The sequence below is a fragment of the Notamacropus eugenii genome, chromosome 4 (assembly GCF_028372415.1).
Source record: "Notamacropus eugenii isolate mMacEug1 chromosome 4, mMacEug1.pri_v2, whole genome shotgun sequence".
NCBI classification, from domain to species: Eukaryota; Metazoa; Chordata; class Mammalia; order Diprotodontia; family Macropodidae; genus Notamacropus; species Notamacropus eugenii.
Window position 1 is genome coordinate 119,671,155 of NC_092875.1, and position 18,688 is coordinate 119,689,842.

The 18,688-nt window shown below is 40.7% G+C and overlaps 2 protein-coding genes across 18 annotated transcripts in view; one reads left to right on the forward strand and one right to left on the reverse strand.

Annotated features, from left to right (window-relative positions):
- TATDN1 (TatD DNase domain containing 1) overlaps positions 1-7,956 on the forward strand; it is a 53,630-nt gene extending 45,674 nt beyond the window's left edge. For 14 of the 17 annotated variants that reach the window (XM_072603121.1, XM_072603125.1, XM_072603126.1 and 11 more), the window contains one exon: positions 6,754-7,956. In XM_072603121.1, the coding sequence (XP_072459222.1) occupies positions 6,754-6,856 (103 nt within the window). In that variant the 3' untranslated portion in view covers positions 6,857-7,956. Of the gene's footprint in view, positions 1-1,128 lie in introns of all 17 variants that reach the window. The other 3 variants (XR_011965769.1, XR_011965770.1, XM_072603123.1) reach the window with 3 other exon arrangements.
- On the reverse strand, positions 7,550-18,128 carry RNF139 (ring finger protein 139). The gene is made up of 2 exons (XM_072603120.1): positions 17,837-18,128; positions 7,550-9,648 (listed from the first exon to the last, which is right to left on the reverse strand). Exons 1-2 carry the CDS (start codon positions 18,012-18,014, stop codon positions 7,808-7,810), a joined length of 2,019 nt encoding a protein of 672 aa, XP_072459221.1. The 5' UTR covers positions 18,015-18,128; the 3' UTR covers positions 7,550-7,807.
- Positions 18,129-18,688: the final 560 nt, after the last annotated feature.

Below are 18,688 nucleotides of genomic sequence, written 5' to 3' on the forward strand. Positions count from 1 at the left end.
TTGCATTCTTTCAAATAGAAGATCTTGAAGAGGAGCAAACTGTAAGTTATAGGTTTCTGGCTAAGATGATATAGTGCTTTGAAAAGGGAGAAGAAAAAATTTAATAACTTGTAGCACTTTTAAAGTTTACAAAATGTGTTTTATATACATTAGTTCATTTAAGCCCTACAACACAATGTGTGAAAATCAGATGTGGAGCTGTAATCATGTTACTCTTAGTATGTGACTTTTTCCAGTGACCAGTTGGTATCTACTACATGGTGTAGTGGTTCCCAACAGTTTTCATTCCATGAACCCCTTTCAAGCAACCAAAAAATGTTATGAACTCCCAAGGTAATTTAATGTATTACATAGTATTTTCTACAAGTGTTTACTGCTTAGGGTGTCATTAAAGAATTTTGAGCTGAAACTCTTGGACCACTGTCATGAATCCCCACCAAATGGAAATCAGTGATGAGGTGGAAAGGACACTAGGTGTGGAGGTAGAAGACCCAGGCTCCAGTGCCACCTCTGTCAACTTACTGATAATAAAGCCATAGGCAAGTCACGGCTTTTTTTGGGCCTTAGTTTCTCCAGCTGTAGCATGAAGTTATTGGACTACATCCCCTATAAGTCCCTTCTAGAAGTATTTATCTGTGACCCACATATATAATCACATTTTTTGCTGTAAATGAGACGAGAATTGAGAAATTTCAGTTCTATAAAATGATGCTGCATAGAGCCTTCTAAGAGAGGGAAGTGTTTCTTCATGGGAAATTGTGAGACATATTCATCTCCGCTGCCAGAACTCATACTCAGCATAAGCAAATAGACCATCACTGAGATAAGTATTGCTTATATACTAAAAACTTTTTCAGGTATGAAAAAGAAAATTTTCAGAAGCTTCAAACTTAAGGTTTCCACCGTCTTGGAATTTTAAGAAAACCTTTGATTTAGCATAACAAAATGCAGCTTTAAAGCCTCCTCTCAAATAAGGTACACCCACATACATTAAAATTATATAAGACTCTTTAACAGACTTTGCCACAGAGATAAATAACCAAGTACTATCAATCTGTAAACAAATCAGTAGCAAGTGAGGGAAAAAACAAACAAACCTGGAAGATAATTTTTTTTGTTGTTTGGCAGCATCATGACAGATAATGCTATGCAGAGTTCATATGGAAGAATTTTTAAAGGAGGGGCAAGGTTCTTCAAGTACTCCTGATGCCAACAGAACCCCAGAACACTACAAGATCTCCTTAGTAAAATCAATCATCGTTCCAAAAAGGTTGACCTAACTGCCCATACTGAGTAAATGAAGTGGCTAAAAATTTTTATCACCCCGATTCTAACATGTATCCCCTTGACCCATTAATTTAACAGATGGACAGTGAGCTGATCTCAGCATTGAAAGAGATCAGTTTGGATCTCATTTGGGAAGAATGAGCAACAGTTGGCAAACAAGCTGTTTGCTTCTACAAAAGGCCTTTTTGACATTTTCTCAGTTAAAAAAAAAAAAGACTAACTCATTAAACCATTTCAGAAAAATCAAAACTGCCAGTAATCCAAAAACACATGGTCAGTCAACAATTAACAAGCATTTAATTAAGCACCTACTATGTGCCAGGCACTTTGCTAAGTGCTGGGAATATAAAGAAAGGCAAAAGACAGTCCTGCTCTCAAGGAGCTCACAGTTTAAGGGGAGACAATACGTAAATAACTATATACAAACAAGATATATACAGGGTAAATAGGAGATCAACAACAAGGAAAGACATAGGCATTGACAGGAATTCAGAAGGGCTTCTTGGATTGGAGCTGGGACGTGAGGCCAGGGAAACAATGTAAAATGCCTGGAGTTTGGAGATGGAGTGTTTGTGCAAGGAACACAAGTGAGAGGACTGGACAGGTAGGAGGCCAGGTTGTAAAAGGTTACGAACACCCAACGCTTTCAAAATTTAATTCTGGTAACGATTGGGAGCGACTAGGCCAGATAGGGGAGTGACACGGTCAGACTTACACTTTAGATTAATTTGACAGCTGAGTGGAGGATGGATTAGAATATAGAGACATTTGAAGCAGAGATCAACCAGAAGGCTGTGGTCATGGTGTGATGAAGGACCTGCACTAGGGTACTGGCAGTATCAGAGGAATGAAGGGGCCAAGAATGATACATAGATTGTGAACTTGGGTGACTGGAAGGATGTTGGTGCCCTCAGCAGTAATAGGGAAGTTCAAAAAGCAGGCAGTTTTTTGTGAGAGAGGAATTGTTTTGGACATACTGAGTTTAAGATGACTACAGAACATCAAGTTCAGGATATCTGATAGGCAGTCAGAAATAAAAGTATGGCTGTCAGGGGAAAGATTAGGCCTGGGCTAGCTCATGATGAATGTTAAAATGGGTCTTCAGAGTATTACCAAAGTGACGTTAACTATATAAGTGGCATAAAAGATAACCCTTTTAGAGGCAGCTAGGTGGCACAGTTAATACAGTGCTGGGTCTGAATCAGGAAGACAAATTTGGTCTTAGACTCTTAATACCTATGTGATCCTGGGAAAGTCACTCAACCACCGTCTGCTTCAGTTTCCTCAACTGTAAGATGGGGCTAATGACAGAACCTCCCTCCCAGGTTGTGGTGGGATCCAATAAGATAATCAGTGCCTGGCACATAGTAAAATATATAAATGTTAATTGTTATAATTATTATTCCCTCCTTATCCTTTTACTTACATGTTACATGGAGGATAAAAGTACCAGAATAGGGACTGAAGAACAACAGGTGAACCACCTGAGTGACATAGTGTTATCCCTCCAAACATTGGAGAACCATAAAGGAATTAACAGAAAAATCATTGAATACTTAGAAGTAAAAGGGATGTTAGAAATCGTCAAATTCAGTCCCCTCACTTTAAAGGGGAGGCAACTGAGGCCTAGAAAGATGAAATGTGTATCTCTGTCTGATGGTACAGTGGAATCCAAGACTTCTAGAGTCTATATCTGCTGCTCTGATCAAAACTGCACAAAACGAGAAAGGGGAAGGAGTTCTCTACACAAACGTGTAAAAAGCATGAATTCCCATAATTGAGACTAAAAAAGCTTTATCATGTACTTAAAGAGTTTATACCATTTTAAATGGACAAATCTTTCAATTTCATGGATTTGTACAAACAATTTAAATGTGGAATTCAGCAAACCAATTTTGCTTTCATTTCATTTAACTTGGCATAACTAGTATACACATACACAATGAGTTTCCCCCCCAAGTTATATTTTTTTCCATACTGTAACAACAATCACAAAACTTTAACCAGGAAACCATTACTATAGCTTATACCAGTGACAAAAATAGGATAAATGCTGGGGTGATTCACACCTCAAATAAGAATTTTATATCAATCAGCAAGCATTTGTTCAGGCTAAGTGCTGGGATACAAAGACAAAATGAAAAATGCTATCTTCCCCCACCTCCCCCCTTCCAGTTTACATTCTCTTCAGGTTCCCAAGCTATTCAGAATGTAGTTTTGTGGGAGAATATGACTTGCATTAGCAAGACTGACAATGAATGATCTTATGTAACAGTTTTTAAAAAGTCATATATACATGGACTCCTCAAATGTTTAACTATGTAAAGCCCAATTCAAAGTTTATCATGATATTTGTAAGGGATCGATATTTATGGAAATGTCAGCTCTTCAGCATAGCTTATGAATTCAGAAAAACAATAGCCTTAACTCAGCAGGTCTCCAGGTATTGTCCAGGGACCAAAACCCTTTGTTTTCATTCATTTCTAATACAGTAAGTATCAATAGATACAAACCATATAAACAAAACATCTTTTGGGAGAGCCATAAAAGGGTCTTGGAAAACCACTGGACATGGATTTTTTTTTAAATTTATAACAAGGGGCTTTCTACATAGCTCCTTTCAGATTTAGGGCATGGGGATTCAGTTACAGTGTGGAAACAGCTGCTTGCCCATATCTGGTTATTTTACCATGGAGGCTGAGCCCTGAGTCTCATCCTTAGGGAAGAGGAACTTAACCCTGGAGTTATCCTGGAAGTTGACATAGCTCATCATTAAAAACTTTGGAAGCCATACCATCAATCAAGCAGTAAAATCCTTTACAAGGTACTCCATCTGCCATTTTAGTTGTGGTTTTTCCTAGTCACATATCTATTTAACCACATCATTTTGGTATTAGAACTATTTGATATGAAATATCATTGAAAGCTGTTGAGTCAAATTCCATTGGATTCTATTGTGGCATAAGGAGTGCCCTTATGTGGAGAAAGACCAAATGATAGGGAGATATAAGCCAAAAATAAGGGGACTGGTGGTGCCAGTGGATGTCTCTACTAGAATGGCACAAGGCTTTGTACCTCACCATATTCTGTTCAATATTTTAGAGGCTTAGATAGCATGGTTCTGTTTGGGAGTAGATAACATAAAAGTAAGAGAGAGTTAATAAATACCCTGAGTAGCAAATCAGGATCCCAAAAGACATATATGAATGATTGGTCAAATGATAATATGAAATCTGATACGCATGAATATAAAGGACTACTTTGCAGCTGTAGAAGTATAAGATGCAAAAGATTTCAGTGAAAATTCAAGTTTAAAGAGGTAACACCATTGATTATCATCATCTTTGGCTGTGTTAAAAAAAAAATCCAAGAGTAAGAGAGGTTATAATTCTGTTGTATTCTGCTGTGGTTCAACCACATCTGGGATATCAAGTTCAGTTCTGGGTGCTGTATTTTAGGAAGAACATTAATAAACCAATGTGCAGAGGTTGACTAAGATGATAGAACTTCAAATGTCATTGGGGGATGAATTGAGGGAATCAGAAATATTTAGACTCAAAAAAACTTAAGATTCATATTTGAAAGGCAGATAGAAGGAAGTTTAGAACTGTTTGCTTGCCCACCAAGAAGAGCAGAAGCTAGATGATTACTTGTCAGCTATATTATGGAGGGAAACTGCTCTATCATGAATTAGATTGACTGATCTGAGGCCCTATCAACAAGATCATAGGATCTAAAACTGCAAGACCTCATGTAATCTGTCCTCTCCCTGCCTTTACAGATCAGGAAATGGATACTCAAGATCATGTAAGTTCTAAGTTAGAGAGCCATGATCCAAAGCCCTGTCCTCCCAAATCCAATCAAGGGCTTTCTCCTCTATGGAAGGCTGTCCTTTCTCACAAGTTCCCCTTCTGAACTATGAAATTTGTACCACTCATTAGACATGTGTCGACTTGAATTTATCTTGTGTGTGTACAGATATGTGTAGATTAGCGACACGTCTATATGTCCCTACATCTGTAGTTACATTGAATTGTTTGAATACTCCCCTGCAAACACACACACACACACACACACACACACACACACTCTCTCTCTCTCTCTCTCTCTCTCTCTCTCTCTCTCTCCCTCTCCAATCTTACTAAACTATAAATACCTTAAGGAGAAATACTGGGCCATACACACACCCTCCCCCTACATCTCCCCTTCTCAAGTCTCAGCATTTTAGGAATTTTAGGAACATTTAAGGAACATTAGAGATCATCCTAGAAATGTCTTTTTTATGGGTAAGCAAACTTAAGTCCAGTGAATTTAAGGGACTCATCCAAGGATGACTGTGATGAGCCCTTAAGTACTTACACACCTGCAAACTGTGCCACCAGCAGTAACATTTACCTAGATAACAATTATTCAATTGTTTGAATACCTCTCTTGCAAAGAAAATACTTTCAAATATCATAGAACATAAGTATTTGTTAACAAGCAAACATGAAGGGAGCTAAAATGTATTATCTAAAAGGTAAGAAATACTTTCAGCACATCAGTTTAATCAATTGTTCAAGACCCAGATTGTGTTAACAACTTGTAGGTTTTTGTGCCATTCTTAAAAAAGACAAACTCTAATTTTAATCCTCTTCCCATAACCCCTTGGAGGAAAGATGCCCATTAGGAGGACAAAAAAAAAAATTAAGGGAATTTATATTTTATTTTTTATGTTGAAAAATAATCTAACCAGTTCTAAAACTATTTTACCTGTAATATTACTTGGAAAAATGATGGGGCTGGCTGTTGCTTCTGCTGGTAGGAACTAGAGTAAAGTTAATATGTCTCTCTCTGGAAGTGTAGAAAAACAAGAACACAGCCCTAAACACCACTTCCTTAATGGTTTCAAATAATCATAGGTTCTATATAACAAAAACTCTTGAGAAATTTTGCAGGAATAGTTTTGGGTTTCGTTTTCTAAGTACGGCAATCACTTGTTTGTCAAGGGAAGGATTCCTTTTAAAAGTTTCACTTCTTGAATTTATCTCAGTTCCTTTTATTCACTGGGCTGGTTCCAAGGTTGATGTAGGAAGGTGCATTATGTTTTTTTGGGAGTCTAGTGTTCAATTCAGGTTATTCCTAAGTTGTGTTTCGTACCTCATCAACTGCTCTTTTCCCCATCCCACAGTTTTTAAAGTATATCACTCTTATAATTGATATTGTATGAAACTACTAACATTGGAATTTGGTTCTAAATAGTATGCTTCATGAATACCACTAAAAGTACAAATATTAAGTCCAACTTTGAAATCAAACCAGAAATGTTAAGTAGTTGATAATATTCTTTTGTATTAAACAGAGACAAATAAAATGATTTTCTCTCTATATAAAACTGATCATTATTAGTATACTCAATTTTTTAACTTAATACTTTAAATTCAATCCTTTACTAATCTAATCTATTGGGGGGTTTGTGTTTTTTAGTCAGATTCTGGAGATAATAGCAGCGGTAAGAGACGATGACCCACTTGAATTGGCCAATACGCTGTATAACAACACAATTAAAGTCTTCTTTAAAGACATGTAAAGTAGCCATTTGTCATGTGTTTCATTGTGTATGTAAAACTGCATGGCAAAATTTACTGTAAACCTTCAATAAAAGTATGAAACTTAACTAAAGAGGCATGCCTGTCATAATTCAGTTGTTCATTCTCTTCCTACACAAATGGATATGCCAAATGTTTTTTAAAAAATCTAATTTAGGGTTATAATGAATCTCTTCTGAAGAGAGTCTGAAAAGGCAATTTTTTCCATAAATCCTAAGTACAAAATTGCTCCTATGTCCATGCAACCTTTATGACATAATTCCATTTAGAATACATTAGAAGTTACTACACCAAAGCTTACTTGATGAAAGCCCCAATTCTTTAACACAACCCCTTAAGAAACTAAGCTTCAAAACACAGGTCAAGTGCTACCTAAAAATGGAACAGACATTTCTATCATTTACATTCCAGGAAGTTTATTTTCTTGGATTTTAAACCTACCCCATGTGTGGCTCTCATCTCCTTAGAAAACACTCGTTCATACTTTCACTTTAGTCTGTGTAAAATATCTTAAGTTTTTCAGGGCTACATAATTCATTGTAAGGTATGCTTTCTTGCATTTTTACTATCCATTTCAATGAGAAAACTGGGGTCCAGAGCTAGCACATGTGTATCTTTGGCACAGTTGACGCACTGTATGATCGTTACATCTATCAAAAATTTTTTTGTCCAACTTTGTCTTAAAAACATGTGAAAACGTTTTATTCTATGTACAATAATGTACACAAATTTAAATAGGTCACCAAAGAGACCAGCAGTAATTAAAGAGGTATATTTACAGTAGCACATCACAGTAAACGGAAAACCATTCACAGACTCAACATTGATACTGTTTTTGTGCTTGGTTACACACTGAAGTGAAGTATTTTACTCCATTTTTGTTGAACTGAATTTTAAACAAATACCTCAGTGATTAATAAATGCCATTTTAATCAGTCAGTATCATCATTAAGAGATTCTTCAGCTGTTGTGTCTGTGTGCTGAATCACTCCATTTCTTTCATGGTGAACATCATCATCACAATCGGTACTGTCATCTTCATTTACGTCCCTGTCTGACTCAGCAGCAGCAGCAGCAGCAGCAGCAGCAGCTTCTCTTACAACTTGCTCAGGATTTTCATTGGGTGAGATAAACCCATTGTTGTTGGATGAGTTTGCATTTTCCTTCACATCTTCAATGTATACTTTTTGATGGCACATTGGACAAGTATCTTGAATATACAGCCATTTACGAAGGCAAAGTGCGTGGAAGTAATGATTACATGGCGTAATACGAGCAGATGTTGTAAACTCATGATAGCAGATTGCACAGACATCATCTATTTCACGTAAGCGGCCCCCTTTTATTTCAGGAAGTGAATTAATTTTCTTAACAGCAGTTCTACGATTGATAAATGTCTTCCAGCCATTCTTTGCTTGTAAGTAGATGTTAAAATATGCATGTAGGCACATCATGCAAGCCCGAATTTTACTTCCTGACTCAAACATCATGGTATAAGCCCCATTTCCAAACATAACCACTCCAAATATAAATTCAATAATATTGCCTGTTGATCGAACGTAGTAGACGTAATCATCAAGCTTTTCCCAGAGGACATTATAGTAGCCATCAATCATGAATAATGTATAAACAGTGAGAGATACTATTACTTTTAAGCAAAGTTCCACACAAAATGCTGTAACTGCAAACAGCCACGTATTGAGTGCATAATGATGCCAGAGAACGTAACTGAGCAAAATTGGAAGAATAAAAAGACAAGCAGAGACGAAGAGCACAGGAAAATGTCTACGAAAAGATGACACATGAGAGGCACTGAGGGACATTAACACGGGGTCTGTCATTCCATGGATGAAATGTAGGACTGCAGTTAATAAAAGGCACATGTTTCTACTCAGGCGAACAAGTCTTTCTTCTGGCCTTAACCCACTCAAACCTGTCTGCAGAGCCAAAATAAAAAACAAAACAGGTGCTACAAAGCCAAGCCTCCTGTCATCATCTTCAGTCGACCCAATGAAGGCTAGTATCCCTAAACCCAAATAATGGGCAATTGATGAGATCACAGCACTCATGCCCAAAACAGTCAGTGTGGAATCACATCCACTAATGATAAGATTGCAAATTAGCTCCCAAAAATTATCCCAAGAAATAAGGTAGGGATTTTCTCCAGCGTCATTTGCCATCTTTAAAACATATATTAACACAGAAGCTTGAGCTGCGATTCTTGTTAGCCAGAAGACTCGCAGTATGTCTGGGAAGCGAATCCTTTTCCAGGTATCCTCCATCAACAGCTGTAATCCATAAATACGATACATATGCCTTACCAAAAGATAAACATATCGTGTAGAATAATAAAACCACTTAATTTTCACAGCCAACACAAGTGTGGTATTTAATGTCAGAATCAGGGAAGAAGCAAAAACTAAAGTCTCTCTGACATGTAAGGGTAGCTCTGTGATTAGGCCTATGACAGGAACCAAGAAATTCATTATGATCAGCTGTGAGTAGATGGACTGAATCTGAAGTAATGTGATATATCCAATTCCAAATGTTAGTTGAAGAACAATGAGTGCCATCCATAGTGAGGGCCCTTTCCGAGGAAGAAATTCAATTCCAAATGCTGATGTGTTGTAGGCACCATAGAAGTCAATGTGCAAAGAGGCGTAATAATTCACCAACACTGAAGTTGCAGCTAGTAGGAAGGCTGAGCTGTACATGTAAAACTTGAAAAGTGATCGCTGTGACAAGATCAGAACAACACTGGATACAAAGATACCTGAAAGAAAAAGATGGAGAGAAATTACTGCTTGCTTCCTTTCAACAAACAATTTGTCTTAGAATTTTGGGAAGAGCTGATGGACCTCAACATGTCAAGTTCTTAAATGACTCTATGGTGCTTGGACAGTTTCATACTTATAAACAACGGCCCAACAACTGCTTCTCTTGATAGTCTCATCTTAATGGATCATCAAAGACCCATCTTAAAAGTGTCATATCAAAAGGGCCAGTAAGACAGAAGACCTGTGAACTCTGCGCCATTGGCCCTCAGATACTTTTTGCACTCTTAATAAATGACTTTAGAATAAATGTGTACATGGTCTTATTTCTCTAGTAGACTAATCTGCTATATGGTACACCTTGTTATGTTGTAGATACTCAATAAATTAATAAAAAATTAGAAATATTTCCATAAAAGTGAGTGAAAGAATTTAATCTCCACAAAAAGCACTAGAGGTCAAGACTTTTCAATTGCTAGTCTGGAAAAAAAAATCCATTGCTACTGTCATACTTTGTAAAAACTGACCGATTTGAATCATAATTTAAGCATTTCACTCTGACAACTATCTCTAACCAGACAATTCTTTTTTATTGCCAGAAGCTGTATATTAAGCATATGTCTTGGTGCAGAACATGCTAGCTTTCTCCTCCAAACCGAGAACAGAGCATTCTCTCTTCTCTCTACGTTTCCCTTTAAAGAGCTCACCCATTCCTCCATTCCAGTTATCACCTCTACTGCAGATGACTAAAATCTGCTATCTCCAGCCCTGCTTTCCCAACTGCCTGTTGCACTCCTGTATCTAACTGTCCCACCAACATTTCAAATTCAACATGTCCAAAATCTCCCTTCCTCTAAAAGCTCATTTCCTCTTGATTTTCCAATTTGTTTATACGGTTATGTGTCCAAATTCTGCCTCAAAAAACTTAAGAGTAATCTATACCTTTTTTTCATTTGCCCCTCATTCACCAAATCTGATAGATTCTTTTTTTTTGTGCTGTCTTTAAATCACTTCCTTTCCAATTCTAATGCCATCACTCTTATTTCAAGGCCTTGTTATTTCCTTCTACCTTTTTGCAGCAGCCACCCTAACTGATCTCCCTCCTTCTAAACATTCCCTGTTTCATACACAGAGGTCAAATTAATCTTCTAGCACAGCTCTAGTAGTAATCATTTCCCCCACTGTCTACTAAAGTCTGGATGTCTTAGTTTGGCATTCAAGATTCTTTACAATCTAATCTCCAACTTAGCTTTCAGGTCTTATATCCCACTACTCCATCTATACTTCAGTCATCTTGATCTCTAAAACACAATGCACCTTAAACTGTCTCTGTACTTGTGGTTATGAAAACACTTTCTGTACATCTCTGCTTATCCTACCTAGCCTTTGTGGGCCAATTCATCCTTACCAGGCCTCTCCTGATTACCTCTGACACAATTAATCTTTCTTCCCTACCAAGGGAGAACTCATTACCTCCTAGGGAGCCCATTACACTTTGGGACAGCTCTTATTGTTAGGAAAATTTTCCTTACAAGTTTAAATTCACCTCTTTCCAACTTCTACTCAATGCTCCCTTCTAAATTCTATCTGTAAGAGCCAAACAAAACATGCCTAATTTTCCATGTGAAAGCCTATCAGGAACTTTAAGACAGCTAAAGTCCTCTCTGAACCTTCGTTCTGTTCTCCATACAAAACATCCTGTTGTTTCTTTAAATGACCCTCATACCCTTGACCATTCTTGCTTCCTTCAAATCTCAGCTAAAATGCCTCCTTTTACAAGAAGCAACCAGACCTTAACGCTACTCCAAATTTGATGTAAACACAATACAGAATGCTCAGACTAGGTAACACAACTACCCTCCCATCACACTGTTATAGGCATAGATACAGTTGCCCTTTAGTCTCTCCCCATCCTCCCCATAACCTCCACAGCCATCCCTAATATGGAGCAGTTTCTCAGTTCAGCCTCAGATCATAAGTTTAACTTTTGTGGCAGCCACTTCATGCTGATAACTCATTGAGCTTGCTTCACTACCAATTTCCAGGCCCTTTTTCCCTTCAAAATACTGACTGGTCATGTCTCCTCCCTCCTACTATATTTGTCAGGTTTATTTTTTGAACCTTTTACTCCCCATTAAATTTAATCTTACTGGATTCAGCCCAATGTTCTAGCTTATGAAAATCTTCAGATTCTGACATCTAGCAACTTAGCCCGCTGAAATTTGTGCCCTTTACCTATTTGATAAGTTATCTAAGTATGTCTTTACCCAAGTCAGTGATAAAAATGATTCCTGGAGCACTATACCAAAAACTGTATTCCAAGCTGACTGACTACACTAGGGATCTAGCCAATCTCTTGGTACTAGTCATGGCTGTTTTCCCGCTGTAGGTTTCCCACTGTAAATTCAGACAGAGACAATCTTGAGTAAGAAAAAAATCAATATAAATGAGGCTGAGAGAGAAACAGAGACAGTAAATGAAACTGGATTTGGAAAAAAGTATTATATATCTGTGTTCAAATTCTACCTCATTTACACAGCAGGGCTTCTGATTTCTCATTTGTAACAATGGGGTTATTATTTGCCAATTCAACTATCTTGCCAGCTGAATTTGATAAACATTTATTAAAACATCAACCCTGCGCAAGGAACTATGACTGATACTGATGAGGGAAATTAAAAAAAAAAAGTCCCAGGCCTCAAGAAGCTTATAGTCTACTAGTCTACTGGAAAGTGCTTTGAACATCTGGAATTGCTATACACCATGAGCTGTCACTTTTATATGCTAAACCATCTACTAAAGCCATAATTGTTAACGTACTCTAAAGGAGGAGAAACATTAACAAAACATTAACGCAACTGTGAAGTATAATTAACTTATATTCTGGACAGCGTCTGGAACACAAGTACTTGCTTTACTAATGGAAAAAATGCTCATGTTGATTAAATACAAAAAGGTCAAAGCAGTAGAAAGGTCAGTGAAAAACTAGCATAAGCTGTTTCGTAAAAGACTCTCATTTCATTAGAGTGAACCTCTTGGTCACCCCATCTTATCACTAAGTTACTGATAGGCTCTGGAATTTCTGAGTTAAAAAATGACCTAGGGGAACATGAAGAAGAACTGCTATCACTTTTGCTGCATGTGTGCTTATAAAGCTGAAATATCAGATAAACTGCAAGTGGAGAAAACTCTGAATTGGTAATCTGATTTCCTTTGAGAGCTTAGTGGCATTTATTATCTGGATCACATTTTTAAAAAAAGACATTGACAATTTGAAAGAAATTAGAAAATATTGTTGGGAAAACTGCAATCAAATCAATTCATGGCAGTTAGAGGAAGGGATTAAAATCATGACCAAGAAGTAAAAAATAATGACAAATATTTGGAAGAGATGTACCAAATATTACCTATCTGTTGTGATACCTTTAGACTATAATATGAAGATATGAAAAGAATTTCAGACTGGAATGAACAACAGCAAAATAAGCAAGATAGAAAAGTGAGTCCCATCTTAAATTCAAGATGTCCAAAACTGGACTCTTTGTGGTCCCCCCGGCCCCTCTCCCACCATCCTGGGCACCAATATCCTTCCTAGTCATCCAAGCTCCCAACATGGGAGTCATCCTTGACAACTTACTCTCTCTCACCCTCAGCCATATCCAATCTGTTGCCAAGTCCTATCAATTTTATCTTTGTTAACATCTCTGCTATAAATTTTTTCTCCTCTCCTCTGAAATTGCAACCACTCTGGTACATTACCCTCAAGCCTGAAATGTTGCAATAGCCAACAGGTCTGGCCAACCTGCCCTAAGTCTCTCCCTGTTCCAGTTCATCCTCCACTCAATTGTCAAAAAGTGACCATGTCATCCCCAATTCAAACAACTTCAGAGGCCCCCTCTCCCTTTTTGACAGTGTAGTGGCTGCAATCCAGTGATGCTGGCTTCCTCACTATTCATCACAAAACACTCCATATTTCCTGACTCCAGGAATTTTCAATGGCGGCTCCACGCCTAGCATATTCTCCCTCAACATCTCTTCCTCCTGGCTTCCCCGATTTCCTTCAAACCCCAGCTAAAATCTTGCCTTCTGTAAGCCTTTCCTGATATACTTTAACACTAGTGCCTTCCCTGTATGGATCACCACCAGCTTATTTTATCTAGTATAGATATTGTTTGTCTATAGCTATTTGCATGTTGTGTCCCCCATCAGAGTGTGGGCTCCTTGAAAGCAGGGGCTGTTTTTCTGGTTTCTGCTTTTCTTTGTATCCCTAAGTGCTTAGTAGATTTGCCTGGCAAATAGTATACCATTAATAAATGTTTACTGACGGCTAGATGAATCAGAGTGGAGAGGTTACTAGTCTATGCACAATTATGAATCATTTACAATGTTTATTTCAATGGATCTGTGATCTCACTAAAGTACATATTCCTATGATCTGTCTCCATCAAGGCAAATTACAACCCACCCATACCTTTCCATACGGTGAATTTTTTTCCCATATGTATTCCAAAAAGTCCATCCAAAGTGTTTAAAACCTTCCTCTAGGTCTTTAAAAAAAACCCAAAAAACACATTTTGAGGGTACCAGGGTAATACACTGGTCATCACTTATCCTCTTGCTCTCAATACATACATAACCTGAGTATCTCTATTCCACAGGGCAGACAGGTCTATCACTAGAAATAAATCAATTTGCAAAATATTCAAAAAGTTAAAAATTTTGACAACATAACAAAGATATGGCATTGTCTTCATTTTAGGCTAGAACTGTTAAAATGTTAAATATTCATTCTATAAATTTTTCTCACCCTAATAGTACTCCATAAACCTTTAAATAATTAAGAAAATTCAGAGCCCCAAACAAAAATGTCTGACAAATGTTTTAATACATGATGAAGAGATGTAGACATTTATGAGTTAATTAATGAAATTAATGGAATAGTGTAGCTAATTTTCTCCCCTAGGAAAAAAACCCATGCAATGAGAAATGTATCAATTTCAGGGAAATAAAACCATAAATAGTATTACTAGATACTAAGAACATCCTAACTGATCTAAACATAGCAAGTATGGTAGTTTTCTACCAATGGCCTCAAAGGTAAATGAAAAACCACAGTTCAAAGTTTTATGATCCATTTTTTCTTATCTGTTGTTTTATGTTATGGCAATAAGATATATTTTCATAGAGATAACAACAGAACTCATATTTACATTTCCTAGCTTAGTTTCAAATTAGCTATGTCATTATTACATTGACTATGAATTACGTGTTTTGAAGGGCATTTAATATTTCCTCAGAAAAGGTTAAGATATTAACATTCTTTATCATGATACAATTATGGTTTCTCCAATAAAAATACTGTTGTTACTGACAGTTGGGAGTAAATTGTGAAATTCATGGTTTCAAATCATATGAGTACTAGACATAATGGGCTGGCTCTAGTACTGGTCCAATTAACATATCAATGTTGGAGGTAGAGGTGAAGGAAATGGAGAAGTAGAAACTATTAGTACTGAGAGGAAGGAGGATAATCCATATGTCCAGGTAGGAAGTGATAAATAAGATGACCCCAGGGGATCTTAAAGAATTAGAAACACATAAAAATGACACAGGAATATCAATGTTTCTGTAAATTTTGGGTTACAAGCAGCACAAGGAAGAAAGGGACAGAACAAAAAAAATGTATAAACTAACATGAATACAGATTCCTTACTGTAAGGGCATTTTTTGGTCCGTTTTTATTGTTCCATTTTCACCTTTTTTTTTTTAATAATCAAAAGGAATTAAGTTGAAAAATCATTTCCTTGAATACCTATTTTCATGCTCTCTTGCTCAAGAAGGAAGGTAATTAACCGCCATTTCCAATGTTTACTAGTTATAAGTAAATCTACTTTGAGGTAAACCAAATTAAGGCCCCCTACTCCAATCAGCATCTTAACATTCCAGGTTTTTGTCCCTTAATATTTATGGGCATAATGAAGCTATTTTGCTTAGGACCCAGAATATTTAACATACATACTGTTTTTGTTCTAAAAAAGAATTTTTCAAAAACAGTTTCGTTTCTGGTGAATAAAGAAACTGAATCCAGTCAATTATATAGGAGAAAATTAAGGAGTGGTCTGGTGATTGGTTTGGATAACAAATGTTTTCAATTATTTTAACGAAGTCCAAAGCCAAGAACATTCTAGAATCAATGTTTACATAAACAGCACAGCATTTGTGTTTTATGTTTCGCAAAAGCCCTTGAAGATTAAAATATATTTTAAAATATCTAAAAAAGTTTTAGCTTAACTGAAGTATGTCCTAGTTATCAATGGAAAAAAAATACACCATCACTAGGTTTAAATTTTGCAAAATTCAACATTTCCTGTTTAATTATTACAAAAGACCCAGAGACTAAGCATCAAGCTTACTGTTTGGCATTCTAAATTGCTTCTTTTCTCTCCCCTCCCTTCTCAAAGACGCCCCAACTGCCATTTAGGGGAAACAACTTATACGTCTACAGAAAATCTTCAAACGTGGCCCACCCAGAGGAGACTTGCTTCTGCATGGTTTGGGGCTCATCTTCCCTAGTCATTTTTTTAACGCGGTGGTGCCTATGTCTGTGTTCCAGCATTCAGTTTTTAAATGATCCCTGCTCTCACAAGATCTAGCCCTGAAAAGTTGTACGGAACCCAGAGGAGCACTACGATGCCCCCAAAGGGGAGATGACTGGCGCTGAGGAGCCAGGCCCGGCCTCAGAACTCTGGGCTGGCCGGTTTCTTCCCTCCAAAGCCAGTGCTCTTTCCACACTGCCTTGGGGCTTTTTTTTTTGCAGTGATTAAGCGTTGAGGGTGATCCATGAGATCTTCTGCCCCCCCAAATGACATTACTTTAAGCACAATATTTACGATTCTTTTACCACATCGTGCAACAAAGAACGCTGACTCTCCACATTGTAATTTCCTCCCAAATGCGATTCCCAGCTCTTGACCTCGGTGGTCCCGTCTTCTCCACCTTAGAATGAGGGGCTTGGAGGAGAGGACCCGAAGACTAACAGCGTCAATTCTACGGTGCTACTCAAGCTAATCCACATTTCCTCTCGGTGCAGGCTAGTCATAACCCAGGGAGCCAGGGACAGGAGTGAGAGCACAGCTCGGGAAGGCCCTCTGACTTTACAAACTTTACATACTGGGAGGTGGGGCAGGGAGATGAGAAAGCTGGAACAGGACGGAAGATGGGAGTTCTGACACCTACTAGCTGCGTAGGACCCTGGGCAAGTCACTTCACCTGTCTGCCTCGTTTTCTCCTCTGGAAAACGGGGACAGCAATAGCACCTAACTCCAAAGACTGCCCAACCGAACGCACCCCAGGGGCTCCCCCTGCTCCCTAAGGCTGGGGCCCTCCTGGGTCCGCTTCCTCCCCGGTGAGCCAGCCGGGCTGCGCCAGGGCTGAGGCTCTCCAGGTCTGAGCGGAGCGGGGCCGGGCTGGCCAGCCCACCTCCCAAGCCCCAGCTCTGGCTCCAGGAGGGGCCCTGGCCCAGCACAGCCCGCAGCCTCCGGAGCGGCTCAGGCCACCCAATTCCAGGCCGGCCTATCCCGGTCCGACCCCCTAGATCCCATTTCAACGCACAAAGGCTCCCCTTCCCCGGGGCAGGGACGTTTACTCTCCAGGGACCTCTCAGAGCTATTATTAATTAATCCGGATCCCTGACTGTACAAATTTCAGCCGGAGGCTCGGTGAGCCCCCAAGGTCACGGGGCTAGCGACCTCCCCTGCGTTCCGCCGCCGTCTCGAACAACGTCCCTGGCACCTGATGCGCTACGAGAAGGTGGCATCTGCTCCCGCCATCAGGGCTCCTCTAACAGCCCCAGGCTTCGCCTCTGGGAGGCCCTAGCCACCGCTGACCACAAGGACAACAACTGGGGCTCCCACGGCAGGCACCTGCCGAAGCCGCGGAGGTGACAGTCCGGGGGGGAGCGCACTCTGCCCAAGGTCAAACCCACGGCCCGGCTCCCGAGCCCGCGGCCGCGACTCTCCCTCCCGGGGCCGAGGCCCCACCTCCACGCCCCGGCCCCGAGCACGACGCCGACTTCCCGGGAGCTCGGGCCTAGCCCCAGCCCCCCGCCCCCACCCCGCCGCGCGTCCCGAGGCCCAGCTCTGCCGCGGACCAAACGGCCCCGAGGGGCCTGAGGAGCCCGGTCCTTACCCAGGAGCCGGATGAGGATCTGGAAGCCGACGCAGAGCCGGCCCTGGCTGGCATCATAGTAAGAGTTGAAGATGGCGTCGATGATGAAAAGGCAGGGAACGCGGAGCGCCACCTCCAGCGCCGTCCAGACCTGCTGCTGGGCCATCCGCACCTGCTGGGGGGCCCCCACGGCCGCCATGAGCCGCCGCCGCCGCCCCGGGCTGACCAGGGGCGGGCTGCGGGCCGGCGGACAGGCGGCGAGGACGGCAGGAGGGAGGGGAGGCGGGAGGGTGGGAGGGAAGGAAGGAGGGAGGGAGGGAGAGAGAGGGCGGCTCCGCCCGCGCCCGCGCCCGTGCCCGCGCCGCTCCCGCGCCCTCCCTCTCCTGTCTCAGTCACGGCCCGCCCCGCCGCCCGCTCGCTTCTCTCCGGCAGGAGCAGGCGGCGGCGGCGGCGGCAGGGGCGGCTCTCTGCGGGGCCACCGGGCGTCGGTGTTTCCGGCCGCCTATCGCCAGGTTCCTCCTCCCTCCTCCTCCCCCGCCCGCGGAGCGTCCATCTTGACCTCTCCTCCGCCCCTCTGCCGTAGCTGCTGGTGCTGGCCCCGAGGCGTCGCCGGCGGTCGCGCGAGACCGGGGCGCCGCCTCCGTCTGGCGTCATAATCCGGCGCTGAGGGCGCCCCCGCGCTGTCACCGCGAAGCTCCGCCCGTTGCCATGGTTGCGTGGCCGCCCTGGGGAGGGGCGGGGCGGGAGGGTGAGGAGCTGCGCTGGCCCTAGGGGCTGGAAGCCGCAGTCCCTTCCGGGGCTGCCGCGGCCGGGTCAGGGCCCTTCCTCCGCGGCCTAAAGGGCCTGCCCGCCGGGCCTTGCCGCACCCCTCAG

Coding starts and splice junctions, on each gene's coding strand:
- RNF139 (XM_072603120.1), bottom strand. CDS start 18,014: ATGGCGGCCGTGGGGGCCCCCCAGCAGGTGCGGATGGCCCAGCAGCAG. Junction 9,649..17,836: donor GATCCTCATCCGGCTCCTGG/GTAAGGACCGGG, acceptor TTTTTCTTTCAG/GTATCTTTGTATCCAGTGTT.